We start from the raw sequence: 27,657 nt of genomic DNA, 5'->3' as shown, positions 1-27,657 counted from the left end.
GGCTGTTGCCAAAGTTGCTGAGCCGTTGAGAAGCTGTTCCTGGGAGCAGAGAAAATTGTCATCTTTGTTCCATTTAGATTAGAGGAAAAGAGGAAAAACAGGAAACATGATAAAAGGAAATACAATTTTGTTTAGTGCATATTTGGCTTTTTAATCTAATCTAAAGTGTTTTTGAAGAAGAGACTTCAGTAGCATTCTGAAAATACCTTGTATTTTCTGTGGATAAGAATATCTAAATTATACTGAGAGGGTGTAAATTCATCAAGAAAATATTTTATTTTCACTACGTAAGCCAGTCATTCATTTCTTGAACTGATGTCATAGGTACTATTGTACTTCCTGTGGCAGGATTAGTCAGGTCTATCCATTTATCTTTTGAATGCACAGGTACAATACTGGTACTAATTTATATTTTACAAATGCAGCAGTCTAACACAGATCTAGAATCTGTGCCTTCCATGGCTTTGCTGCCAGGATGAAGCCTGTGGTCTGAAACACTGAAATGACTGATTGTTGCACAATAATTTGCAGAAGGAAGAGGTGCAAAATTGCTGGAGATGGGAGTCATGGACTTCAAATGTAGTTTTGAAGTCTGAATCTGTTGTCTTTCTTGTAAAAGCAGATTGAATGCCAGGATGCCTTGGAAGCAGCAGCTCGGGCAGAGGGCCTGCCACTGGACACCTCTGTGCATTCCCAGCTGAGAATGCTGGATGAAGAGCATCACAAGGGCAAATACCACCATGGTCTGAATGCACTGAAACCCATACGGACCACTTCCAAGTACGTCTTTAGGCTACCACAGAACTGATACAGCATTTGCTTTTCAGACCAGTCACAAAGCAGAATTGCAGATGTAGGTCTGCTGACTGGTACTGGAAACATCAGAATTTGTTTAGCAAGTGTGGCTGGCATGGACCATTTGGTACTCTGAGTGCTTTCAATGAGAGGAGGCTTTGTTTTTCTTGAAGACTTGCATTTCCTGTTTCCTTTTTCATTTGTTTGTGATTTTTTTTTTTTTTTTTTAATTCTTTTAGACACCAGCACCCTGTTGATAATGCTGGGCTTTTCTCCTCCATGACCTTCTCCTGGCTCACTCCTTTGGCCCACAGAGCATACAAGAAAGGAGAACTGTTTATGGATGATGTATGGTCTTTATCAAGGCATGAGTCTTCAGATGTCAATTGCAGAAGGTAAAGACATCTAGTTCATTATTATTTTCTTGTTTCCATTTATTACATGTTAATGTGCAGGCAGTGGTACAGTGTTGCCCTAGAAGAGCAGCACTGACATTTTGATTTGCCTTTCTCAGAATGGTGGAATTCACTTTCATCTTTCAGAGACAACTTTCTCACACAGTGCAATTTCTGTAGCCCTGCCGATTTCTGTGAAATTAGAGGATTACATCTTTAGGAATGTTTTGCAATTCTTCTGATTTTGCATGTCTTTAATCTGATTCTTTATTAAACGAAATTTTTTTTCTCAAGGCTACAGTGAAAAAAGTCTTGTGCTAAAATGAGAAATAATACTGTCAGTAGCAAGGTGATTTGAATGTGGGTCAGATCTTCTGATCAGGCTAACCTTCTGTGGTTAGTGAGAATTTCTTTAGGTTTGACACCACAGCTCTTCAGTCAGTTCAGCAGAGAAAGGCTGTCAGAATATCAAGATTGTTTTTTCTTTGCCTGGGATCTCTTTGGCACTGTTTTTCATCCCTCTGTCCTATGGAAGTAACACTACATAGATATTTCTCTTTACCTCACAGAATGTACTTATTTCTCTTAATATTTTTTGTTGGTCTGAGCTAGGAAGCACTTAGAGTTTTAACAAAGAAGTATCTATGAGACTGACTTCGCTCATGGTGAAAAATTTATGACATGAATAAATCTCATCAATCTTCTATTTTTATTAGACTGGAAAGACTGTGGCAGGAAGAACTGAAGGAAAATGGGCCTGATGATGCTTCTCTCCGGAGGGTTGTGTGGATTTTCTGCCGCACCAGGCTCATCCTTTCCATAGTGTGTCTGATGATCACGCAGCTCGCGGGTTTCAGTGGACCAGTAAGTAATATCCATCCTTTTTTTAACAACCCCAGAGGGCTCCATCTCATGGCCAACTGTAAAATCTTAAGGTTTCATTGCAGAATCACTTAAATGTTGTGACTAGCTAGAAATTTTGGGGTAAAAGTCAAGAGCAATTCGATAATCCAAGAATCCCACAGCTGATGGATCAGTTGCTGAATACCCAGGCAAGTTCTTGGAGGAGGGAGGGGGAGTTTAGGTATCCTGGACGAAATGGATTTTTTGGTTTGTCTCTTTGATTTTGAGTATAGTTTAAAGTTCTTCCTTAACTGCATAACTTGCTTTTTTCATAAGATCTTTATGTACAGGTCTTCTGTTTTTCTCTTTGAAATTGTGTAAATTTATCTTGTAATAAAATTCAGTCTGATAAAACACTAATCTTAAATTATTGGCATTAATAACAGTCTTCAAGAAGTGGACCGAAACAATTCTGAGAGCACTGCTTAAGAACTAATGTGAGCAGGTCTCAAGAAGTCTGTGGGCATAGTTTTTACTGACCCTACAGAGAATGGCCAGACAGGTTTCAGGTAGAAGTGTTAGAAAACGTTGTTGCCTCTAGGAACGGCTGCTGTGTGTTGCTAAGGGTCGTATTGAAGATAACAACATGGGACTTGACATTCACACCATTTTTTGTCACCTGTTTGTTGCACATGCTGTGCAGATTTAAAGTTGAAATTTTGACTAAATTTATTCTCTACACATTTCCCTTGAGGAGTAGGAGCAGTATTACTGCTAGTAGTACACGTTTCAGTGTGCTGGTAAGCTGGAGGTTCATTTCTTGGGTAAGTACACTTGGGTGCACTGTTAGGTGAAATGTCTTTTTAAAATGTTTTCCTGCTTTTAAATGTCTTATATAAAAATGTTCTGTTTTTTAAGTCTTCTTAAAGTTTGCTTTGTTTCATGTAATATGAATAACAATGAATGTTTCTGTGGTATTGTTTTCTTTGTAGTATTTTATAGTTGTCTTTATTATAAAATATATGAACATACTTTGGTAATTAACAATAAATCATGATTAAGGTTTTAACAGCACTAGCTTTTCCCAAGAAGAGCTTCTGTCATTGTTTCACTACAGGGCTTGAGGAGCTGCTTTTATCTTTTGCAAAGAGCTTGCAGCAGGGTTACCCCTAATTTCTGTAGCATAATGGTCTCAGTTTTTCTCAGCCAAACTGCTGAATGAGAGAGTGAGAGGGGAAAGGAAAAAACAAACCAGCTTGATTATGTTGGGGGCTACTGCTGCAATTGGTGCTCAATATGGGTAACTTAAAATTATCTATAGACAGTTGCCCATTTACAGACAACCTTATTCATTTTTCTGAATAAGGCCAAATTCACTTTTGATTCCACCATTTGGCATGAAAATAAGTCTTTACCATCCCTCCTCCCTGTTTTTAAAAATGGCATGCCTCAGGGCTATGCCTATGCTGTCTCCTCAGAAGTATCAGTGCTTTCTTGTATTGTTACACCCTTTCAGTCACCTGAAGATGAAAAGGGAGATTAGGAAAAGCACTTGACTTGACCTCATGTATTGGAGGAAAATTATGAAAGTGGAGTTAAACACTATATTAAACTTCAAAAATTTTAATTGAATGTCTATGATCTTGAGATGCCAGCAAATGGCTGTGGCTTTGCTAATGAGCATTGTGATGGTTATAACTGGAAAAGAGTTGTTCAAGACTTCCTGTGTGGACTCTTTTGCTTTGGTTTGAGATTTTTTTTTTGGGGGGGGAACAGATCCTTCAAGGGTCCTCCTTTTTTTTTTTCATTTTGATAAATTTTGCATCTGGCACAGAATCTAAACCTGTAACCTGGTGAGTCAGCTGCATGTGTCAGACTGCCTTGTAATAACCATCAGAATGTACTAGTATAGGTGATATTTATTTATCTCCAATAAATACTTGCTACTATTTGATCAGCTACCAAAACTTTCAAGTTCTGGTGGAGGAGCAAAGAAGTTTCTTGATTACTAAACATAATCAGTTTAACTCCAGGTCTGAACAATGTACCTGTTTGCTGCTGTTCAGAGCTATCCTTCCCATTTGGGAGATAGGGAAACTTGCTATTTTAGTGGAGCACAGCTTGACAGTTTGGTCAGTTATTGGAGGGGGGAGTGGTAAGCTCTGGGAGGTAAGTTTTCCAGTTTCCCATTTGGCTCCAGCTGCAGCCTGCCTCGTGCCGTGGCGCGCTGGCTGCAGTGGGGACGCCAGCACTGCAGTGGGACCAGTGACAGAAGCTGTTCTTCAGCGTTTTCAGGATGGCTGTTTTCTGCGTCAGGATGAGGCATTCCTGCTGGGCAGAGCCACCGCCAAGAGCAAAGGTAAGGTAATGTTTATTCCATGGGAATGCTTAAGACAGCTGAGCAGCTTGTACCAACCGCTGCGGTAATAGCCACAGGAGCTCTTTTCCCCCCTTAGCTTAGTTTATATACTGTAATGTTTTTGTTCTGTAAATAACTTTATGCTGGATTCTTTTCATTAAACTAATATGAATTTGAATAGTACTTGTTCAGATGTAAATGTTAATTTTCTGTGATATTTTTTTCCCCTCCCTTTAATCTACTGTTTCCTCTTTTCTTTCTTCCGGAACAAAAATAAATTGGGGTATAATGTAAGCTGGTTTCTATTCCATCATGGGAGATGCTGAATCTATAAAATGGTGCTGCAAAGTAGCACTAAAGTTTTGGGAGGAATGAGACACCAGGAAACATCTGCTATCGTTATACATCCTCTCTTGGAGACTTTCAGCAATGCTGTGTGTGTCAGAAAATGCTTGCAGTCTGCGACCATGCTGAGTTACAGCTCATGAGGAAAAAGGGGCATTTTCACCCCAGTTGCTCAGTGACTCGGTTGCATATGTTGGATTGAATACTGGAAAAAGAAGTCAGTAATCTTCACAGTAACTGCAAACCAACTGTATGCAGTTGTGATCCAAACAGTCGATGTAAAATTAAATCCAATCGGGAGAAAGTTGGAATGCAATAGATCTGTGAATGTGAGTTCCTCACATTTGTTCAGTGATCGGTATGTAAATTTTCTCAGTGGCCATTCTAGAACCCTATGGACATCTGGCTTTAATTCACACCTGTGAAAAAGAGCAAAATTATTTACAGCATGTTTCCTTGGTTCTGATGTGCAGAATTACTTTCCTCTGAACAGATGAATTTTTTTTTTTTTTTTTTGTTATTTGGTGCTGGGCTGTAGCTATCAAAACCTTTGCTGGAGTAGTGGGGTTTTGTTTTTTTCCTTTCTCTTCAAACTATACAGAACTCCTACTTGCAAAACATGATATATCCAAGAGGACTTCCACGGACTGTGATGTGAAAGGCTTCTCAATATTTTCTTTGGTCTCAGATTTTTTTGTTGATTTTTCTTGTGGGCAAAGGTAATTCTCTACTCTGTACTAGTATTTCAAAAGCACCAGTATCTTAAAACATCATTTGTTGAAAAGCTCTCTAGGAAGTTTTTTGCTGTCTGTGAAGCCTTACTGTAAGATACTTTTGAAACCAGATTTCAGAGTTTGTGCAGCCTCAGAAGCCTCCTCTGTTGGTATCTTCAAGTTTGACTTCTTTTGGACTTCGTGAACAAATACAATTCTGTTTTTGTATCTTTAATTTTGTGTGTAGATTCAAATCTAAGTTGTTGGAAGCTAAGACTGACTGTTAGATATTAGCCCTTTATAATTATCCTGTATGTGCAGATTGTATGTTTATACAGTGGTCTACCTGTTGTACAGTGTTTTTGAGATGTTACCATATAAGATGACACTTCATTTCAAATAAAAGCCTATTTTTTCGCAGTTAATAATATTTAATGCTGGTGGTTGTGAATTGTATAATGTTTTATTGTGCCATTGGACCACAAAGCTGGAGTTGGGAATTGGTGGCTCTTGGGACTGTCCTCTTTTTACAGGTGATGTTTGAAATGTGATTCCTGAGGTAAAGTGTTTATGTTCTTGGGGGAAGAGGGTAAGGGGAGGGATTGAATGGTTAATTTTGTCTTTTTTTTTTTTTTTCTCCCTTGTCCCCAATGATTTGTGGTATTGCGTACCTTGTGCTTTTGGCTTGTTTTTTTCTTTACTATTAAACTGCTGATGTTTATTTCCAGGAATGTTTTGCAAATGTCCTTCTCACTCTTCCCCTCTACAACTGTAGGTACATTGTTCCTTTTTATCAAATAAGCACGTTTGAAGCAAACCAAAGATAAAATAAAAAAGGTCTTAATGTCACGTAAAGGAATGTTTCTTAATGTGTGCAGATGTATAAGTAGTGACTATATTTTTAAACTCTTCTATATGATAATGCATTGCTTTCAGCTAACTGACACATTTATGTTAAGTTAGAAGACACGGAGGATTAGAAGCGTGCTGCGAGGAATACGGTTCCAAATTAAACTCTCTTTACTTACTAAATTTGACTCAGTGCTTGGCTCTCAGCAGGGCTTGTGTTACAGTACTTCTTGTATTGACACCTTTTACTTCTGGAAAGAAGATGCTTTCTATTTCAAACGGCTCTTTTAAAAGCAAAGTAGCCTACTTATTTCTAACTTAACATAAAGTTGTTGTGTGGTCTTCTGGGATGATGGGGTGTTCATGCAAGCTTGCATTTCTTCCTGTAGGCATTCGTTGTGAAACACCTCTTGGAGTATACCCAGCAGAGTGAGTCCAACCTGCAGTACAGCTTGTTTTTAGTTTTTGGCATCTTTATGACGGAAGTGGTGCGATCGTGGTCCCTGGCACTAACCTGGGCGTTGAATTATCGCACGGGGGTCAGACTGCGTGGGGCTGTCCTGACAATGGCATTTAAGAAAATTCTTAAGCTGAAGAACATCAAGGAGAAGTCTCTTGGAGAGGTAAGCTGCAGCCTTGTTTTGGAAATGGCAGTGTGAAAAGGGATGTGTAATATATTCCTTTGAGAATGAGCTGTGCCTTAAATCTAAATAACCTGTTCTGTCTGTTTTTCAGCTCATAAATGTTTGTTCCAATGATGGTCAGAGGATGTTTGAAGCTGCAGCAGTTGGCAGTTTGTTGGCTGGGGGCCCTATTGTGGCCATCTTGGGAATGGTTTATAATGTGATTATTCTGGGTCCGACAGGCTTCTTGGGATCTGCTGTCTTCATCCTCTTCTACCCAGCAATGGTGAGTTGGAAAGAGTTAAGACTTGCTTCATTTTTCTTCGGTCAGAAAAATGTATAGTTCTAAATAAAAGGTGTAGAAATGGGCTAGATTTAGTCAGTTTAGGGCATTGCACATTATTAAAGTTGTTTATAAAATAGTGTATGAAGCTGAAATTTGGAAACAGGAAGCTCAAAGTGATAAAATTAGAAAATGGGGATAGGAAAACTGATAGATTTGACTGAGACTAATATCCATAGCTAAATGAAACTGCAGAATATTCAGGTGCTCATGGTTGAGGTTGGAAAGACATGAGGCCTCCAGCTTGTGTATGGTAGCTCAGTGTTGCAGTGTTCTTGATTTCTTGACTCAACACAAGATGTTGAAAAACACCACATCTGGCACAGCTTGTTCTTGATGAGGTGCTTCTGCTGAGCTGTGAAATAGGCAGGTTCAAGCCAAAATCTTCTTGCCTATAAAATGCCTGTAAGACTGCTGAAGATTTGTCGCTGTATTCATAATACATGTTTTATAAACCATGGAGGCTGAATGCTGTGAGGTTCACTGTGGTTCAATTTATCTGGCCAAAAGCAAGGATTATGTAGTGGGAATTGCATATTAGAGGGGAGTGAGGAGTGGAGTTTGAGCATGTTTTCCAGTTCTTTCCAGCAGCCCTCCTTTATGATGGGGAACTTCAAAAGAGTTCGCAGGTGTGTAAATAAAGGCAAGGAGATAAACCTTCCTAGAGTAGTGTATTGGGTTTGAAATTCAGACCAGGAATGGGGTGAATGTAGGAGTAGCAGATACTTTAAAACATGTCAAACAACTTTCCATTTTTAGATTAGTTTAGTAAAAGTGTTAAAAACTGTTTTACTACCTTCATAGCATTGGCATAGACTAGAAATTGATCTGGCTGGGCAAAGTCCTGATTTGCCTTACAGAATCAAGTTAAAAGGCTGGCTAAAGTGGGGGCCAACTTTGTGTGTCTTTAGGTTAATTATGTGCTTCAGAAACTTTAACTAAACTGGTACTGTTCAATACTGGTAAAAGTGCACACCTTTATTCTCTCAAATTTTTGTTGAAAATTGCTCTCATAAGTCTGGTGTTTGGTGCAGATGGGGCAGGAGGAAATGAATGGTGTTTCCAGCCTGAGTTTTATGTTAGAGCAGCAGTTGCCTGGCCCTATCCCTGAATCCCCTTTTAAGATTAAAAATTAATTTTCTCTGGTAATTAGGAATGGAATGTACTTGCTTTTTCTGAGTTGCCATTAATGTTTCATGGTGTTGTCTTTTGTTTCAGATGTTTGTGTCACGCCTCACAGCTTATTTCAGAAGAAAATGCGTAGCAACAACAGATGAACGTGTGCAAAAGATGAATGAAGTTCTTAATTACATTAAATTCATTAAAATGTATGCTTGGGTCAAACCATTTTCTCAGAACGTTCAAAGTGAGTTTCCTACAGTCTGTAAATGTCTCCTTTGCTGCAGGTGCCCCATAGCTTTGTGGCCTGGTGCAGCCTGACTTTGTGCTGTAGGTGCTGCTGTATGAGCAGTGTAAGAACACTGTCATCCTTCAAGCTCCTTTGTGTTATGCACAATGGGCTGGACAAACAGACCTGCTTCTAAAATGTCACTTCCTAGTGTAATGATGTTTGTGGCATGACACTAATCCTAAATTTTTCAGTTTTGTTCCTCTTCCATAATTTAAGAAATGTGTTGGCTACTCTAATTTAAAAAAATTTAAATCTGTACATTTGTGTGGAGATTACAGACCATTATAGTTTCCTCCTCTATAATTGCTTTCTCTATGAGAAGTTTTATAATGTGATAAACACTGAAGTGTACAGTTATGCCTCTTACTCAGTGTTTATACTATTGTGGTACTGGCTGTTGTGTGTTTGTACTCACTGAATGACTGTTCAGACGTGGTGCCCCTATTTGTATTTCTAGAAATTCGTGAGGAGGAACGCAAAATCTTGGAGCGTGCAGGTTACTTCCAGAGCATCACTGTGGGAGTGGCTCCCATTGTTGTTGTCATTGCCAGTGTGGTGACCTTTTCTGTCCATATGATCCTTGGCTATGACCTTACAGCGGCTCAGGTAAACTGATGAAAATTATTCTTTATGCTTTTGCTTCTGTAGTTTTTCTTTTGAGCCATTTCTTGTGTGGCTATGCCCATGTGCCAGGCTGTATCCTCACTCATGGAAGTGAATATCTGATGGCTGTGACAGCAGCAGGTGTAGCCTTATATTTTGCACAAAAGGCTCTTCGTGCCTTCCTCAGAACAGGTTTTGGGCTGAATGTAAATGAGTACTCCTGTTCAGATGGGGCATTGCAGATTACTGGATGTTTTTGTTTTGCAGTGTGCTTGGATGCAAAGAGCACAAATGTCTAAAAATAGGATTTGAGTTTGTGCCTTCATTTTTAGGTTAATGCAGAATTTGCTGGCAGCTGTGTTTGTTAGACCTACAAAGAAAGCAGGTTTGTCTTGGTCTGTTAAAGGCACTAGAGAAGGAGCTAGGTAGATTTTTCTGCTGTTTGAGAATACACTGAATATTTAAATGGCTGTTCTTGGACTTGGCCTTTTCTATGTTTTGACTTGCTGTGGTGCCATTTCAGCTTTTAGAAGGCTGGAGCTGTTAGGATATTGCATCCAAATGTGGTTATTTTTCTTGTCTTGTTTTTAGGCATTCACAGTGGTCACTGTCTTTAACTCAATGACTTTTGCTCTCAAAGTTACTCCATTCTCAGTGAAGTCGCTGTCTGAGGCATCTGTTTCTGTTGACAGATTTAAGGTAAGCAGTCATTTGGCCTCACAGTTTTCCTTGTAAGTGTGGAGTGTTGTATGTGTTCAGTAGATGCAAAGGGAGCATTTGGAAGGTAATATGATTTAATGGCAGAGAAGTTATTTTTCTTTACACTTAGCATTCCAGATGATTTGACTCTGCAAGAGATACAAATGTAGTGAAAAAATATTAGCAGTTTAAGAATAAAAATAATACCAGGGTGAGAAGCAAAATAATGTGATTCAATGATTGTATGATTTTGAAGTTGGCCACAGGAAGAGATAAGAGAGTGAAGGATTTGGTGGCTCATAGTATAATAACTTTTAGCTACATTTTAAGAACATCTGTATGAAAAGACTGCAAGAAGTACACAATGAAATTTTATGCTTTGCTAATAAAACTTTTTGATAATATCAGGTTCTAGGTAAGCAGGTTGACAAAAAACAGTGGAGTTGTATCTGTGGCCATAGAAATCTGAGGTTTTATATTTCCAGACCAGATTAAGTAACTGAAATTCCCCTATATTAATAAAATGGAGATGTGATCTGGCAAAACAGATCTATGGTAGAAAATGTAAAACTCTGATAATGAACAATCTTATCTCACATCATGGAGATTGGAGGATGGATACACTGTGTGTACTTTATTCAGAGGGGAGACGTTTACTTTGTCTTGTTTCTTGAAGATAACAGTGTATTACATTACATTGTAGAAATTTCCAGAATGGAAAATAGCACTTTCCAATTAGAAACTTTCAGAAGCATTGACAGATGCATTGCACAGAATTCATGTATTCATGAAACAAACCTCTGTGTGAGAAAAACAGGATCTGTAGAGTTGTTTTGAGATTCCATTGCTTTTGAACAATTTTGCTTCATCTTCTAAGTCAGCCTAAAATCAGCCTTGCTTAAATCCAAGTGCACTAAAGGGAATCTTCTGAGAGGGAAGAGAAGAAAAAGGAGACTGAATTATCTCCCAGTTTGGCTATAAATTGTGTAGGAAATGTAAGAAGGTGGGGATACTCTGACATCACAGTAAAAATTTAATTGACTTTTTGGCTCTGTAAATGGATTTGAGCTTTCTTATGAGTGTGTGATTCAGACATAGCAATTGCAAGAATAAATAAGGCTGGGAATTAATTGAGATTTTTTTTAGTCACAAAAGAGTACTTGGTTCAAAACATTGTGTAAGTGGAAAACATTTTATCCTGTAATTAAACTGTGTGAAAAATGTCTTCCTAATCTGTTGATTGTAAATACTGATGGATGTGGTGGAAAACATGATACAGTTGACTTAATGGATTACTTCATATTGACAAGCAGCCTGAGATAGATCAGCTACACTTATGCAAGATGACATTTTCCCAGTAGAAAAGTTGATGGGTAAAGGCTCAAGTTACAAGTCATTCTGTCTCCTTCCATAATGAGTTGGTGTGCAGGACAGGTCAGTCACTTTGTCTCGAGTAACTTTTCCTCTCCAAGCTGTGTGTTCTGCTCACGTGTTTTTAATCTGGAACATACCGAGCTGCAGTTGCAAACAGTGTCAAAGGAAGAAGCCCCTGTTTTATCACATCCAGAGTATTGCAGCTCTGTGAAAGTCAAGTGTATCCAAGTGCTTCCACCATATCCAGGAATGCCCCAGCCACTTAGCAGACCTGGAGTTAGTTACACTAATGAGCTACCTTTTGCTCTTCAGCTTCCTCCTACTATATAGCCTGATGTGTTTTGCTGCGTGAGTGTGCCGTAGGCTTGTCTCCCAGTCTTGATCAGGTGTCTCATCTTTACACCTCTCTCACAACTCCTATCAGAGTTTATTTCTAATGGAAGAGGTTCATATGATAAAGAAAAAACCAGCCAATCCTCACACCGCGATAGAGGTGAAAAATGCTACCTTGGCTTGGGACTTCTCCCATGCCAGCGTCCAGAGCTCACCAAAGTTGACCCCTAAAGTGAAAAAAGACAAGAAAGTCGCCAAGAGCAAGAAAGAGAAAATGAAGCTACAGAATGAGGGACAGCAAGCTGTGCTGGCAGAGCAGAAGGGCCATCTTCTAGTGGACAGTGACGACCATCACAGCCCTGAAGAGGAGCACAAAATCATCCACCTGGTCAACCTTCGGCTTCAGAGGACTCTCTACAACATTGACATGGAGATAGAAAAGGTAAGAACAACTCAAAGGAGGAAATCTGAGCTTTTATAAAGACCTCATTTTAGCTGCCCCGGGAACAGAGAGCTGTGTGCTGTTTCATTTTGCATGAAATGGAGCATATTACTCCTGTAATATCCATGGCAACTGCAGTATCCAGGATGCAGTGTCTGATCTTGCTGTAAACAGCTGTGCCGTTTTAGTGACTAGATCTTTGCAAACAGTCTGTGAAACAAGGGCAGGCTCTATAGCTTGCACATCCAGCTGAGAGGTTTGCAGCTCTCAGAACAGCATGTGAGCCACTGAGCTCAGAGAATCAGCAGGACACCAGGTACCAGGTGCTGGTGAACAGTGTGTTCCTGCAGTGGTTTGATAATTTTGCAGAGTTTCAGCAGTATTTTGGGTGAATATTTTAGGTGGTTACGTGTTCCAGTAGAGCATAACAGTGCTTTTCATTGAAGAATATGCAATTTTCTTCCTTGAGAATTTTTGTGCATTAGCATGAAGGTCTTGAAGAATTGTAGAAGCATTTGGAGCTATTGCTCCAGGGTGGGTCAAAGCATGTAAGATGTCAAAGAGAAAGCACTGAACTTAATACATGACATTATTTATAAACACAAAAGCTTATCAGTCTGCAGTTGGATATTGTAATGATGGCATCCATATATCTTTGAAGATATTAATAGTTAAATTGTCTTATGTAGTTACACAAATAGAGGGAGAGTTTTAAACTATTTTAAAAAGTAAAAGTACCTATATTGTAAACTCTGGGGGAGAAGGCATAGTTTAAAAATTGCCTCAAAAAGGAGTACAATTACTTGAAAATGTAAAGGCTGGTTTTTGTCTTAGGAGTGTGCTATCAAGAGAAGGCCAGCAATGTATTCCACAAGTGTCTGTATACCTGTTTCATTCACTTTACATTTTTTACAAAATGAATAGAAATAGTTTTGATTAATTAATGTGGGTATTAACCTACCCATTCTATTGCAAAGAAATTCTTCAAGGTGACTGAATCCTAGTGATTTCTTGGTACATGTTCTTTAGCAAATTGGATCTAATTGGCAAGTAATTTTACTGGACCCATATATGCTAAATTCTCTTTTCTTTCAGACTTTTCCTCTTTATATCTTTCCTTATCACTCTCAAAAGCATCTTGGTGCATTCTGTTCAGGCAGGCCTTTGTGCTTTTGGTATATTGATCCTCTGGGCCTGTATCCCTAGGAAGAGGGAAGCTGATCTTCAAACACTTTTTTTTACCTGAAGAGTTGATTTCAGTTTTATTTCACTGTGGTATTGTATTCACTCTATACAATTTGAATGTTAAAATGCTGACTTGCTTTTTTTTGTCTGTTATGCCACTTTAGAGCTGTCATTCATCTCCAACTGTCCTCTCATATGTACTAAAGGTACTAAAGGTCTGACTTCTGAAAGGGTGAAGAATGTAATAAATACCATATTTTTTTCCTTTCTGTATAGGGAAAACTTGTTGGAATTTGTGGCAGTGTGGGGAGTGGAAAAACTTCACTTATCTCAGCAGTTTTAGGACAGGTGAGAAATCCTGTTTGGAGTAGTTCTGCTCTTCTCTTTCCCATCTGTTTGACTTGTTTGTACCCTGTAGAAAGCAGTCTATTGTAACCATGGGGTAGCAGAATCTCACAGCTGGTCTGTAATTGCAGATGACCCTGCTGGAGGGGAGCATCGCAGTGAGCGGCACCTTTGCATACGTGGCCCAGCAGGCCTGGATTCTCAACGCCACTCTCCGGGACAACATCCTTTTTGGCAAGGACTATGATGAAGAAAGGTTTGTCAGACTGCTTGCTGATTTTCATCAAAGCTTGGTAATTCTTGGCCCAAGGGAAAAATTTAATGCAGAGTACACTTTAGATAAAGGCTCTATGCCCTTCTGGAGTCTGTCTCTAAGTGTCCTCTAAGTCCCATTTAGGATCCTGCCTCTCTTGCACGTGGCCCTGTGGCTGGTGGCTGTCACTGTCTGTCACTGTCTGTCACTGCTTCTTGCAGTGAGGCTGGGCCTCATCCTGGACCTCTGGTTAAAACCAGCAGCTCCTGTGAGCAGCACTAAAGTGGTATTTGCTCTTTCTGTCCTGGCCTTGCCCTCTTCAAACACAACTGCTGTGTGCAATGTACTGACATCTTTCATGGCTCCTCTCCAGTGGGGGACTTTCCTGTGGCCCTTAGCCAACTATCCCTGAAACAAATTCTCTTTATACTCAAAATGCTTCTGAGGTAGGTGATTAATTTAATTGCCCTCAATTTTCTCCTGGGAATCCAAGGCAGATGATTTGTTTTAGGTTGCTGGAATATCTGCTATTAGTGTAGAAAGTGATATAATGCTGTACTAGATAAATAATTGTGGGGAAAATTGGTGTTCCTAACTATTTATTTACATGTGCTTCAGATACAATACTGTGCTGAATGGTTGCTGTCTAAGGCCAGACCTGGCCATCCTTCCAAATGGGGACCTGACAGAGGTATGTTTTGCTTATACTAAACTAATTAATAGATGGAGAAGAGAGTTTTAACTTGGTAGGGTAAACTGGAGCAAAGATATATCAGTCTGGGTGCATATGAGACAAGCTGCTGAATGCACTCTCTTGAGCTGAGCTTAGTGGGCCCTGGACTGTTAAGAGTTGTACCCTGTTTCTTACTCAGATATTGACTGTTTGGGGATTTTTTTATTATGTTGTAAATTTAGCTGCCTTAACAAGACCTAATTGAACTTGATATAAAATAGCTGGTAAAAACAATGGCTATGTTAATTCATAACAGGTAAAATTAGCAAAGAAAGTACTGCCACATTTCAAGCATATTAACCTTGAGTTTGAATGTATAACACATGTCACAAAGCGGACACCTGAACTTGAATACATATATGTATTAATATAATTTTATTTATTTATGTTATTTATTTATATTAATATTTATATATTAATATAAAATGTTATGGAGGAGTATATTTATATAAATATAAAAAATGAATATTATGGTCTGCTTTATTCTGGTCGTCTGTGTTGCATGGTGCTGAAGAAATGAAACAATGGGTGTGTCTCTGTGCAGATTGGTGAACGAGGGGCTAACCTGAGTGGAGGACAGCGTCAGAGAATCAGTCTGGCTCGAGCCCTGTACAGTGACAGGGACATCTACATCCTTGATGACCCCCTTAGTGCCTTAGATGCTCATGTTGGAAATCACATTTTTAACAGTGCAATAAGGAAACACCTGAAGACAAAGACTGTCCTTTTTATCACACATCAGCTTCAGGTACTGAATCTCATACTTTCTTGGACTTTCTTGAAATGGTTTGTTAATCAGTTGCCTTCATACTGGAAACTTCTATGCCCTGACCTATGACAGGACAGCCCTGTCTTTCTGGAATGTGTGGTTTACATTTATGAACTAGGTTTGCAAATACGCACCGAGCACAATTTAATTACTTGATACCAGTGCTACTTGATATCTGATTGGGACTGGTAACACTTGGGTAAAGGAAACTTATCAGAGAAAGAAATACCCCATTCAAAAATATTTTTGCTAACTTGCTATAAAGCTATTTCATCACAGCAGAAAACAGTTTTATTTGGTGTCAGTAAATCAGAATTGATGTGCCTGAGATTTTTTTGCTGTTTTCTGTGCATAGAAATACTAATGCTTAGTCTATCAGTATTTGCAGTGTTTAAATATCTTGAGTCATGTCTTCCAGAAGAGATTGTTTTTGATAGGACACAAACTTTTTATTTGTATAGTGTGAGTAATCATGGTGCTCCAGTCAGAGGACGATCTCTGAAAATCAGCTGTCTGTTATGTGGGAATAGGTGTGCTGTGTGCCAGTGTCTACAGGCTGCTGAGAAGGGTTGTGTGGGAGTGTTTGGTTATTGAACATCGTGATAGAGACTTGTTCTTATTGCCACTTTCTCCAGTATCTTGTTGACTGTGATGAAGTGATCTTCATGAAAGAAGGCTGCATTACAGAGCGAGGCAGTCATGAGGAACTGATGAATTTAAATGGAGATTATGCAACTATTTTTAATAGCCTACAGCTGGGAGAAACACCACATATTGAGGTACATGTTTATTTTAAAGTGCTCTGAATCTTGACTATTCTGAGGTGAACCAAGTGATATTGGAAAACTGGAAAATGGCTTCACACATTTTCATGTATTGATCTGACCAATAGATTTCCTATAGACTAATCTGTGCTTCACTAGCACTTTGTCACAGTTTGCTTTTAGGGAATATGTGCTAGAGAGCACTCTGCCACTGAGCTCATGGGTTAATCATGAAAATATTGTAGTGTCTCCCCTGCTGATGCTCAGAGCAGGAAGTTTTTCTCTTATTGTACACTCCACTCCATAATTTACCTCTGAATTAGCACAGCTCTTCAACAACCTTTATCTGAAAAAATTCTTACTGGCTTGTTACTGCTTTTTCAATGGAGTGTGAATGAGGCACAGCAGGTGTGACACAGCTTGTCAAAAGTTAGATGTGACAGTATATTGGAAGCATAACTGAAGATGTTGTGTTTTGGGGGAGTTTGAGAAAAAATGTTTTGCCTTGACATGAATTCTGTTATAACAAAGTTTGTAAATGCAAGCTTGAATATGTGTTCAAGTATTTCAGTTGATACAAAAATTGTAAATCTAGAAAAATAACAAGAACCATTCAGTGCAACAACTAAATTGCCAGCAATTCAATTTTTCCCACCCTTCTGCTCTTTGTTTCCTGCAGTCAGTCTCTGGAGTAAGGATCTTTGCATTTTGCTTTATAATAACTTACTTGTCTAAATTTTGTGTGCATTTTCCTTAAAAAAAAATTAAAGTACATCAGCAGTTTATTTTTTAAGAGATGAGAGATTCCTTACTCACAGGATATTTAAAACAAAACATTTCTGAGAAGAAAGCATTATAAGAATTACAGATATAGAAGGAGCTTGGTGACATATTTTCCTGGGAGATGCTTGTGAAAGAAGCAAAAGGATATAATGCATTGCTCTGCATATCCTTTGGTCCATGAAGATTATAGTTCTGCCGTTTTAAGACTAATATAATGATAATATAATGAACAAGAGATTCTCCAGTCTTCAAGCTTAGCTGACCTTCAATGTTGCTGTAAACATTAGCTCATGGAAGTACTGTTCAATTGAATTCCCTAGGGGATAAGAATAAATGGATGATCAGTTGGATTCTCCATGGTTTGATCTTGTGTAAAGTGTGGGAAGGCAACCCTGAACATGGTGTGTCAGGGGTTTCAGCCCATGTAGGCTGACTCTGAATAGGCAGTAACTCCCAGTCATGGGAAGCGGCTGGGTTTAGAACAGTGCTTCTACTAAAAGTGTGCACTTCAGTGTTTGGATATTGGATTTCTAGAATATCAAATTAACCTGACTTTTCTTAAGAAAACTCTCAGGGAATGTCTCTTAAGTGCTAGGGTGCTTGGGAAAAAATGCCTCTTTAAAAAAATTGAGTTATTTTTACAAGGGATAGGGAGATTTTATCTTTCTGGCAGTAGTAGTGATATCACTCCTCTACTCATAATTTCACTGATTCTGAAATTAATCTTGCACTCTACTTGTACAAGTTGGTAGTAGTTCAGATTAATAGAGGAGGAAAATTTAATCCACCAGAGTTGGCAATCATATGTAATAACTGTGAAGTTGATACCCTCCTTGATGTGAATGCTGAGCTATTCAAAGTCTTTGTCCTTAGGTGGAAGATTAAAAAATGTTTGTGTTTAGATATGAAAATGTTGAAGCCAACTACTCTGATAAGTTTAGTGTCATTGTTTTCCTGTAGATTAATATAAAGAAGAACACAAACAATTCACTGAAAAGGCCCCAGGATAAAAGTACCAAAACAGGGTCTGTGAAGAAGGAGAAAGTTGTAAAGAAGGAAGAAGAGGGTAACTATGTAATCAAATTTCTGGCTGTAATTATTTTGTACTCCTATAAGCTTGAAATATGTGCTTCAAAGTATATTGTTAATGTACCTCTCAGGTTTTGGAAGCTGTCTCCATCCTAATCACTTAGTGTGGTTGATAGTATGCAGGCAGTGGGCAAAAAACATTCATTAATTCATTAAATACAGCTGTCTGTACAATGTTTTTATCCTGTTGGTCAGATGCCATCAGCACAAAGGAACTGATACTGCCTTGTGTCCCATACCACCTCTCCCTCTTGTCCTAAGAGGGCCATGTGTACAGCTTGGCACTCAGTCCTGGGCAGGACATGGCATTTATGGATGAAGGGAAGCTCTGACCTCTGTAGTTCTGTTTAATGTTAGCTTTGAACTTCAGGGCTTAAAAAGCAATAGTGAGGTTAATCCCAGCCTAACATTTAAGTCTGTGCTGATGAGGCGTTTTAGCTGTACCATGACTTAAATGATTCTGCAGAAGAAATGCGACTTCTTGAAAAACTGTTTGAACCACTGAGTTCTCAGCGTGAAGTGTGTGTTTCTGAAAGTACTCTGCACTGTTTAAAAGACTAGTTTTCTGTATGTTCACAAATTTATGGGAGTTTCATGCAAGAGCTTTATTTTCCTCATCCCCTCTTCATCCTGTTTCACAGGCCAGTTGGTCCAGTTGGAAGAGAAAGGCAAAGGCTCTGTGCCCTGGTCTGTTTATGGTGTCTACATTCAGGCAGCTGGAGGCCCCTTTGCATTCCTCATCATCATGGCACTGTTTGTGCTGAATGTGGGCAGCACAGCTTTTAGCAACTGGTGGCTGAGTTTCTGGATCAAGCAAGGCAGTGGAGTAAGTTAAATAGCCTTTCTACTGTTGTGTCTAATGGGCTGGAGGTTTGCTCTGCTAGACTAATCCCAAGCAGTCTTGTGAGACCAAATGGTGCTTCCTAATTGAAATAAGTTGTAATGCTCCTCAGGAGATGGTCTCACTAGGGAGTTCATCTCCAAGAATAAGGGAGCTCCAATAATAAGAAAGATATAATCACTTATGTGGTTTACTGCTGCCCTCTTATTCCTTTTCTTGGTTAGCCTAAGAAAAGGAAGTGAAAATATGAAAGGGGCCAACAAGCTAATTTTAGTGTTGTTTTTTGTTTAAATGTAATCTTATACTTAATAGGATAATTTTTGTTAAAATATGGCTTTGAGTCAAATGACTTCTGGAAATTGCTTTGAAGATTCTGATGACCTGGGGTGGTTTGGGCTTTTTCTTACTCTCAGGGCTTTGACTGCAAGTCTTGTTGCATTTAAAAATTCAAATATAACTGCAAGAGTTTTTTGTAGGGGCACTGAGAGCAAGCTGCTAATCTCAGATGAAATAATGAAGTGCAGATGGCCAACAATACTAGAATCAGCAGTGAGGTCCTTAAACATACTTAAAGATCAAAAATAAAAGAGAGCGTGAGAATGTGTAACAGTAGAGAAATTATTTTATAGTGGCAGACATAACAACAGTGTTTGATAAAGAGATCTATCCAAGGTGAATATGACTCTGTGGCAGTATGCAGGTATCTGACGTTGTTCAGAGGAACACAGGAAATAAGCATGAAATGAGAGATTAGAAATCAAATGAAATAGGCATTATGGCAAAAAGGAAAAAGATCAAGGGCTACAAATCTACAAGTCAAGCATCTCTGCCAGGGAAGAGTTTCTGAAGTATTCAATGGTCACTGAAGTACTTTAAAGAAGAAATATCAAATATAATGGGAGAAGACACAAGACAGCTAAATTCTACCACATGTAATGTATACATGCTTCATCCTTGTCTTAACCAACCTCTGAAACCTTGAATTTTCTGCAGAACACCACTGTGACTTTGGGAAATGAGACTGTCATAAGCAACAGTATGAAAGATAACCCTCACATGCATTACTATGCTGGCATCTATGCACTGTCTATGGCAGTTATGTTGATCCTGAAAGCTGTTCGTGGTGTGGTCTTTGTAAAGGTATGTGCCAGTGCTGGTGTTTGTCTCCCCCTCCTCCTACTTCTGGAAATTGCTGTCACTGTGGTTCTTTTGGTCATCTCCCAAGAGAGACATTTTAACCAGAGTCAGTCATGGATTGTAGTATTTCCATAGCCAGCTCTTGAAGCTGCACCATGTTTCTGCTAAACTTCTGCCCAAATTAATAGCTTCTTACATTGGTTGGAAGCACAGAATGCAGTAAAAAACCTCTTATGGATGGAGAGAGAAATGGAGTAGAATATTTGGGTGCCAGAGGAGAAGCAGTGGCAGGAAGGCAGACACTGCTTTATAACCCTGCACTGTTTTCTGCATTGTCAGGGAACTCTCAGAGCATCCTCAAGGCTCCATGATGAACTCTTCCGACGGATTCTGCGTAGCCCCATGAAGTTCTTTGACACTACCCCCACTGGGAGGATCCTCAACAGGTTTTCCAAAGACATGGATGAAGGTATCTCTCACTGTGTGCCCTGTAAATCCCACATTCACACCTCCCAGTTAATTTCTGAATCCTCTGCAGTCTGTTGCTGTTGGGGTGATTGTACCCTGTGTCTGTTGCCAAATGTGCACTTGCAATAAACAAAGCAGGACTTGGGATATACCTGGGCTATGATTCTAGAAGGCAGCTGATAGCTCAGGTCTGATCATTCACTTACAAAGAAGGAAATGTGCCGCTGCTGTTGTACCTCCAGGCTGCACATGGGCTCTCAGCAGTTTATGCAGAAGCAACTTAAAACATTGGAGTGAGGCTGATGTGCAGCAGAGGTGCACAATCAGATGTGGTCAGAGTTCCATTTCTGCAAATGGGAATAATTAGACTACCAGAAGCTTAGACGGTAAAAGCATCTCGATGAAAATGTACATTTTTAATATGAATAAACTTAAAGAGTGATTTCTCTGTTACTGATGTACAGCTGGACTGAGTTGATTTCTATAAGGTTGTTCTAGTTTTCTGTACTCAAGATCTTCTTCTTTTCCTTCCATTTTGCCAGTTGACGTTCGTTTGCCATTTCAAGCAGAAATGTTCATCCAGAACGTCATCCTTGTGTTCTTCTGTGTGGGAGTGATTTCTGGGGTTTTCCCCTGGTTCCTGGTGGCAGTGGGGCCCCTCATTGTCCTGTTCACAGTTCTGCATGTTGTGTCTAGGTAAGTGTACCAGCTGCCTTGGCTAAAAATACAGATCCTTTCACCTTCAAGTACAACATAGTGGTTGGCATATGGTGGTTCTGTATGAAACTCCAAGTGCTTCTTTCCTTACAGAGTCTTTATCCGAGAGCTCAAGCGTCTAGACAACATCACACAGTCTCCATTCTTGTCTCATATTACATCTAGTATCCAGGGTCTCTCCACAATCCATGCCTACCACAAAGGACAGGAATTTCTGCACAGGTCAGTCCAGATATTCATCTGGGAATGGTGGAGCATGAAGCTGAATGCAACAGCTTCTGGCACTTAGAAGGATTTATTACTGGGGTCTGATAGGTCATTGGTTCTATGACTGAAAGTTTATTTTGTGGGGGAAAAAAATTGGGGAGAACAGAAGGAAGGGTAAGGGAAAACTGGGAAGAGCAGTGGTGGGAAAAGCTTGCAAACCCTGCCATCACGTTTTGGTTTGAAATTTGGTCACTAATGAGTCTTCCCACCCTGAAGCCTGATACTGGAACAGGGGTTTAATTAGGTCTGATATTTGTAGAACATCAGGCTCATGGAGTCTACTAACCTTCGCTGTGTTTGTTTCAGGTACCAGGAGCTGCTGGATGACAACCAGGCCCCGTTTTACCTTTTCAGCTGTGCAATGCGCTGGCTGGCTGTGCGCCTGGACATCATCAGCATTGCTCTGATCACAACCACTGGCCTTATGATTGTCTTGATGCATGGCCAGATCCCTCCTGCCTATGCTGGGCTGGCCATCTCATATGCTGTGCAGGTGAGTGTGACCACATACTGTAGTACTTAATTTCTTTTTTAATGTAGCTGTTGCTAATGACCAAATAGCATCCAGCGCCGGTTCAGTGGAGCTGCTGTTTGCCTTCTTCTGCCTCCTTGTGGTGGCGAGGTGAAATTAAAGAGCTTAGACACCTCATACTTAAAAGCTGTTGCTCTTGAGAACATTTCTAAGCTGCTGGTTTGTCAAGGGATTAATAAATTATGGTGATTTTAAAATGGACTATTTAATTAATTTGCCTTGAACACTTTAGTTATATGGTGCCCAATGTCAAGAGTATCAAATATAGAAGTTTTTAGGTTGGAAACACCAGTAATTGAGTCATTGAGTCAAACTATCACCTCAGCAATGCAAAACCCACCACTAAACCATGTGCCCACGTGCCACATCTACACGACTTTTAAGTACCTCCAGGATTGGTGATTCTACCATACCCCTGGGCAATTTATTTCAGTACTTGGCAGCTCTTTTCCTGAAAAAATGTTCCTAACATCCAATCTAAACCTCCCCTGGCACAATTTGAAATTGTTTCCTCTTGTCCTGTTGCTTGTTAAGTGGGAGAACAAACCCCAGCTGGCTACACCCTCCTTTCAGGGAGTTGTAGAAAGTGACAAAGTCCCCCATGAGCTTCCTCTTCTCCAGGCTGAGCCCCCCACTACCTCTCTCAGTTGTTCTTACAGGATTCCAGACCCTTCCCCAGTTCTGTTGCCCTTCTCTGGATATGCTCCAGCACCTCAGTATCTGTGTTGTAGTGGGGGGCCTAAAACTGAGCACAGGGTTTGAGGTGTGAGCTCACAATTCCCAAGTACACTCATTGCCCTGATCCTGCTGGCCACATTAATCTCTTGATTAAAATAACAAGTCACAGTTCTAAAAACTTGATTTCTTTTCACCACTTCAGTTAACAGGGTTATTCCAGTTTACAGTCAGACTGGCTTCAGAGACAGAAGCTCGTTTCACCTCAGTGGAGAGGATTGACCACTATATCAAGGTAGGACTGTAATGCATTCAACTGCCTGTTGTGAAATTTTGTGTTGCTTGTTACATTGCTGGCCTCAGCCATAGTCTGCTGTAGTACAGAATGTCTGTTCCTCATCTTGGAAAGGCACTAAAGCCTGTGCTGTAGCACTGCACAGTGAGTTTGTTTTGTGAAACATGTGTCAGCACTGGGGAGCTGAATGGCCCCAGAGCTGGCAGGTAACGAAACTTGGAGACATAGCTGGATTTACATAAGGCCATTGGAAGTTTGCTGAGACTCGCAATAAAGAGTGGAGTGTGTGAAAGGAGTAACTTGGGGATTCAAAACATTATTTTACAGTAAAAGGATGGTGTACTGGCATCCTTTATTCCAAACCTAATGGAATTCCTTCATTTAAACACAGATAACTGTTTGCTACTTTATCTACAAGTAATTCCACTTCATCCTAATAAGCCTACTTTTCTACAGCTGTTTTACATAACATATTTCTACATGCTTGAAAAGTCAAGGGAATGTTCATACTGCAAACAGGAGAAATGTGCTCAGCTGAACATGATAAATGTGCCAGGCTAAATGCTTAGCAAGCTGCTGATTATCTGTAACCCTTGCTTTGTAACTGGGATTTGTGTATGCAGAACTGGGCATAGGTCAGTGGGGAGGTGTAGCCAGGAGAAAGCCTCCTACTGGGTCTGGTGTGTGAGGTGAAAGGCTTTTCCATTTAAAGTTCCCTGTGAACCTCAGAGGGATATATACATATTTATTTAGTAAATCTGGGCTATTTAGTAGTTGATATTCGTAGCAAAAAACCCCACTGTTGTATAGAGGGATTGATGTCATTACTGAGGCAACAGGAGGGGAATTAGCAGTGTGGTCAGTGTAATACTGCAAACTTCTGGACCACTGGGCCCACATCCAGCCAAGCAGCTTATCATGAAACTGCCATAAATGATCTGGGCTGAGTCTGCAGGGAAGAACTGCTGAAAGTTGCAGCTGATAATTTTCCTTTGGTGCTTTGCTTACTGGAAACTGAACTTCTGTATTTCTGTTAAAAGACACTTTCCCTAGAAGCTCCTGCTCGAATTAAGAATAAAACTCCTCCTCTGGACTGGCCACAGGAAGGTGAAGTCGTGTTTGAAAATGCAGAGATGCGGTATCGAGAGAACCTTCCTCTAGTACTTAAAAAAGTGTCCTTTACCATCAAACCGAAGGAAAAGATTGGCATTGTGGGGAGGACAGGCTCAGGTAAGAAAAAACACTAAGCAGAGTTAAATTATTACTTTTACAGAATAGATTGGGGCAGTCATATTAGTTCTCCTCTGTGTTTGAGTAAGTTGGTTACACAGGAGGGGTTGAGCACTCTGTCCCTGGAGGTTTCCATTCATATCCATATGTAAGCAAGATCCCTGTAAACAGTAGTGAAAACAAGTTTCCATTTAGAGCAGAGGGATATCCTACTATGCTTGAGCCAGTATGTTGATCATATTTAACTCCCTAAACCACTGACCAGCACAGATTGGTGCCTACAATGTGCTCGTTACAACTTGTCTAACTTTTGAAAGATTCTGTACTGTTGTTGCAGCCAGGTTTGGCTCTCAGCCATATCAGAACTCTGTAGTGAGAAGAATCCAAACCCCTGATTGTGAGATGGCTTAAATCAACCTCAAAATGAGTTACTAAATAAGTAATTTATATTTTTGTATTGGATTTTCATGGCAGGGTTTTGGCAGTGGGGTTGGGGTAGCACTCCAGGGATGATTTCTTTGAGGAGAGATTAGGAACTGCCCCCACAATTGCTCAGAAGTTTAAATGCTCAACCTCAGAACTTACCAGAGCATTGCTTACCAGGACTTTTTGCTATTTTAAAACTTTTCTTAGATGTGGACAGCTTTTAAAATGCTTTGTCATCTGAAAGCTGTTATCATTTTGTAGAAACACCGGTCTTGATTTTCCTGTCTCGTTTTTAGGGAAGTCTTCCCTTGGAATGGCACTCTTTCGTCTTGTTGAATTGTCTGGAGGCTGCATTAAAATTGATGGTGTGAAAATAAATGACATTGGCTTGGCAGATCTTCGGAGCAAACTCTCCATAATCCCTCAGGAGCCTGTGCTGTTCAGTGGCACTGTGAGGTTAGTAAGACCATAAGAAGGCAAGAAGGGACTGAGCAGTCTTTCATCTTATACATGAAATGCTATAGGGTGCCTGGTGAGGTAGTAGCTCTCAGGCATCCTAGCTTCTGTTCTGGTTTTGAAACAGAAAAGCCCCACAAATGCATAACTTTAGCTGGCCCAGTGCTGCACTGGGTGTGATCATCCTGTATGGAAGTTGTGCTTCCCTTCAGATGTGGTCGAAGTTTTAGTATCTTTGTCTTCCATCTCTACTCTTGCTTTTTGGCCCTTCTAACCTCAGTGTGCTGGGAGCATCTGATTTCCTTGGCAAGGAGACTGTTAGTGGAAGGCTAGATGGGAATCGCCTGTCTGGATGAATTAGCACACTGCTCGTTTGCCATTCATTGCTGAGTTAAAATTTTGCTTGTTTTCTCCTTCCCCTTCCAGATCAAACTTGGATCCTTTCAATCAGTACAGTGAGGAACAAATCTGGGCTGCTTTGGAAAGGACTCATATGAAGGAGTGTGTAAGTATTATGTGCCCTGGGAGATACATGTTTGCATTTGACTTCCAAAGCAACATAATCTGTTAGTTGCTACTTTAGAAGTCTTTATCTAAGCTTTTTCTCTTCATTTTTTCCCCTTGTTCTCTACTTTATTTGACTTTTTTATCTTTTTTCCCCCATTATTTTATTAGACTGATATTTTTGGGTTTTTTAGGAGCATGCCATATTCTGTGGGGTTTTTTTTAGTATAGAGCATAGCAGAGTGCTGCTTCATCACAGGGATTCTTAGGGTGTTAAAACATTTCATTACATTTTTCTGTATGTGCCTTAGGTATGCATTCTACATTTCCATTCGTGACTGTACATGTCACATGTGCAAATTCATACTGAACTTAAAACCTGCCCTTTGCAAGGCCCTCTTCAGCAAATCTTACTGCCATGACATTTCCAAAGCTTTTTGTTGTAAGTCAGGTGGCAGGTACGGATACGGAACATAGGCTGCAGGATTTCCTGCAGGGATTAGGTTCACTCTCTTCTGGTGACAAAGATTGTCAGATCTTTTTCTGTTTCTCTGATTTTGTGCAGTGCTCTAAGATTTTTGCCTCTTCTTTCCCACACAGATTGCACAGCTGCCTATGAAACTTGATTCAGAAGTGATGGAAAATGGGGAGAACTTTTCTGTTGGAGAGAGACAGTTACTGTGCATAGCTAGAGCTCTGCTGCGTCGTTGCAAGGTGAGCACAGCAGGGGGAGAAATAGCTGGAGATTACCGAAATTATAAGACTAAACAAGCCTTTTCTTGTGCTGGATTTGTTCTGTCTTTGTCTCTCAGAGGAATCACACCAATGATTATTACAACCCAGAGACATGTAAGGTCAAAACAACCAGGAAGTTATCTGTAGCCAGCTCCTCTAATGTCCTGCCATTGGAAAGGCATTGCTTGCAAGTGCTAACAATAGCGTGTCAGACTGGCCTAATTATTTGTTTAGTGTCCTGTTACTGGGAAGTATCAGTTTCTTCCATTCTTCCACCTTCTTGTGAATATGAGCCAAGGGTTTTCCTTCTACATGGTGCTCCACTAAAATGTGGTCTCCAAGTGGAATTTGGGATTAATGCTATGCTGGCTAAGTGAAAGATTTTGCAGGAATGGAATGCAAACAATAATTATAAGAAGAAAGGATGTTTGGATTGAGATGGACCAGGATTCTGGTTTTAACAACCTTTTTTCTGAAATGCAACATAAAATATTTTCAAGTTCAGTCTGCATCTGTTTTAAAGCCGGACTACTCAGCAGAAGTTACTGCTGTCTCTGCAGTACCTGCACAAAGCATGTCCAGTTTAGCTTTGACAAGAAATCACTCCAAATCAGTTTATGTCTGAGGGGAAGAGACTTTTTACCCAGTGTAAGAAAGCTATTAAGCCTAGTCAGTATTGACTCATTTCAGGAGGAATGTCATCACCAGGGGTGTGTCAAGTTAGTTTACTGGTAAAATTTGTAAAATTTGAGATTCATTTACTGAATATAAGATTGAAAGTATTGGAAACTTGAGGCCTGGGTCATAAGCCACATGTAGCTCTAGGATGTGACCATAAAATATAAGTGTCATCCATAGGCTTTGTTGAAGGCAATTACATAAAGAAAACTGAAAGGGTACTTGTAAAACCTGCATTTGTGCCCACAACTCCATAAGGATTGCCAGTTGTGACAATGCTTGGTTGTGGCCATTCTGCCCACTGTATGTATTTTTATATTCAGGGAGGGAAGGTGTGACCATGAGTAACAGCCAGGATTCTGTGCTGCTTTCAGATATTGATCCTGGATGAAGCAACAGCTGCTATGGACACGGAGACAGACTTACTGATCCAGGAGACCATCAGAGAGGCTTTTGCAGACTGCACTATGCTAACAATTGCTCATCGCCTGCACACAGTCCTGGGCTGTGATCGGATCATGGTGCTAACACAGGGACAGGTGAGCAGGGAGGCATCTCTGCCTCTGGTCTGGTGGTGCCATGTGTGCAGACTGAACTGAGGGAGCAGCTGCACTGCAGGATAGAAAATCCTCTGTGTTCATTCATATC

The 27,657-nt window shown here is 40.0% G+C and overlaps 1 protein-coding gene across 5 annotated transcripts in view; it reads left to right on the top strand.

Annotated features, from left to right (window-relative positions):
- Window positions 1-27,657, top strand: part of ABCC5 (ATP binding cassette subfamily C member 5) — a 43,210-nt gene that overhangs the window by 13,453 nt on the left and 2,100 nt on the right. Inside the window, exons 3-29 of one of the 5 annotated variants that reach the window (XM_014871597.2) lie at window positions 623-780; window positions 1,035-1,190; window positions 1,907-2,054; window positions 6,689-6,922; window positions 7,035-7,208; window positions 8,484-8,631; window positions 9,134-9,282; window positions 9,871-9,978; window positions 11,777-12,127; window positions 13,589-13,660; window positions 13,789-13,913; window positions 14,529-14,601; window positions 15,188-15,391; window positions 16,048-16,191; window positions 17,920-18,025; window positions 18,690-18,874; window positions 19,883-20,029; window positions 20,366-20,495; window positions 21,037-21,190; window positions 21,305-21,433; window positions 21,785-21,971; window positions 22,891-22,980; window positions 24,021-24,210; window positions 24,933-25,092; window positions 25,519-25,597; window positions 26,197-26,310; window positions 27,384-27,548. In XM_014871597.2, coding sequence (XP_014727083.1) covers window positions 623-780; window positions 1,035-1,190; window positions 1,907-2,054; window positions 6,689-6,922; window positions 7,035-7,208; window positions 8,484-8,631; window positions 9,134-9,282; window positions 9,871-9,978; window positions 11,777-12,127; window positions 13,589-13,660; window positions 13,789-13,913; window positions 14,529-14,601; window positions 15,188-15,391; window positions 16,048-16,191; window positions 17,920-18,025; window positions 18,690-18,874; window positions 19,883-20,029; window positions 20,366-20,495; window positions 21,037-21,190; window positions 21,305-21,433; window positions 21,785-21,971; window positions 22,891-22,980; window positions 24,021-24,210; window positions 24,933-25,092; window positions 25,519-25,597; window positions 26,197-26,310; window positions 27,384-27,548 — 4,080 coding nt within the window. Of the gene's footprint in view, window positions 1-619; window positions 781-1,034; window positions 1,191-1,906; window positions 2,055-2,143; window positions 6,226-6,688; window positions 6,923-7,034; window positions 7,209-8,483; window positions 8,632-9,133; window positions 9,283-9,870; window positions 9,979-11,664; window positions 12,128-13,588; window positions 13,661-13,788; window positions 13,914-14,528; window positions 14,602-15,187; window positions 15,392-16,047; window positions 16,192-17,919; window positions 18,026-18,689; window positions 18,875-19,882; window positions 20,030-20,365; window positions 20,496-21,036; window positions 21,191-21,304; window positions 21,434-21,784; window positions 21,972-22,890; window positions 22,981-24,020; window positions 24,211-24,932; window positions 25,093-25,518; window positions 25,598-26,196; window positions 26,311-27,383; window positions 27,549-27,657 lie in introns of those variants that run through there. The other 4 variants (XM_014871595.2, XM_088170926.1, XM_014871600.2 and 1 more) reach the window with 4 other exon arrangements.

This window comes from Sturnus vulgaris, chromosome 10 (assembly GCF_052056855.1).
Source record: "Sturnus vulgaris isolate bStuVul1 chromosome 10, bStuVul1.hap1, whole genome shotgun sequence".
NCBI lineage: Eukaryota > Metazoa > Chordata > Aves > Passeriformes > Sturnidae > Sturnus > Sturnus vulgaris.
The sequence above is the reverse complement of the archived record's forward strand: the minus strand, read 5'-3'. Positions and strand labels throughout refer to the sequence as shown.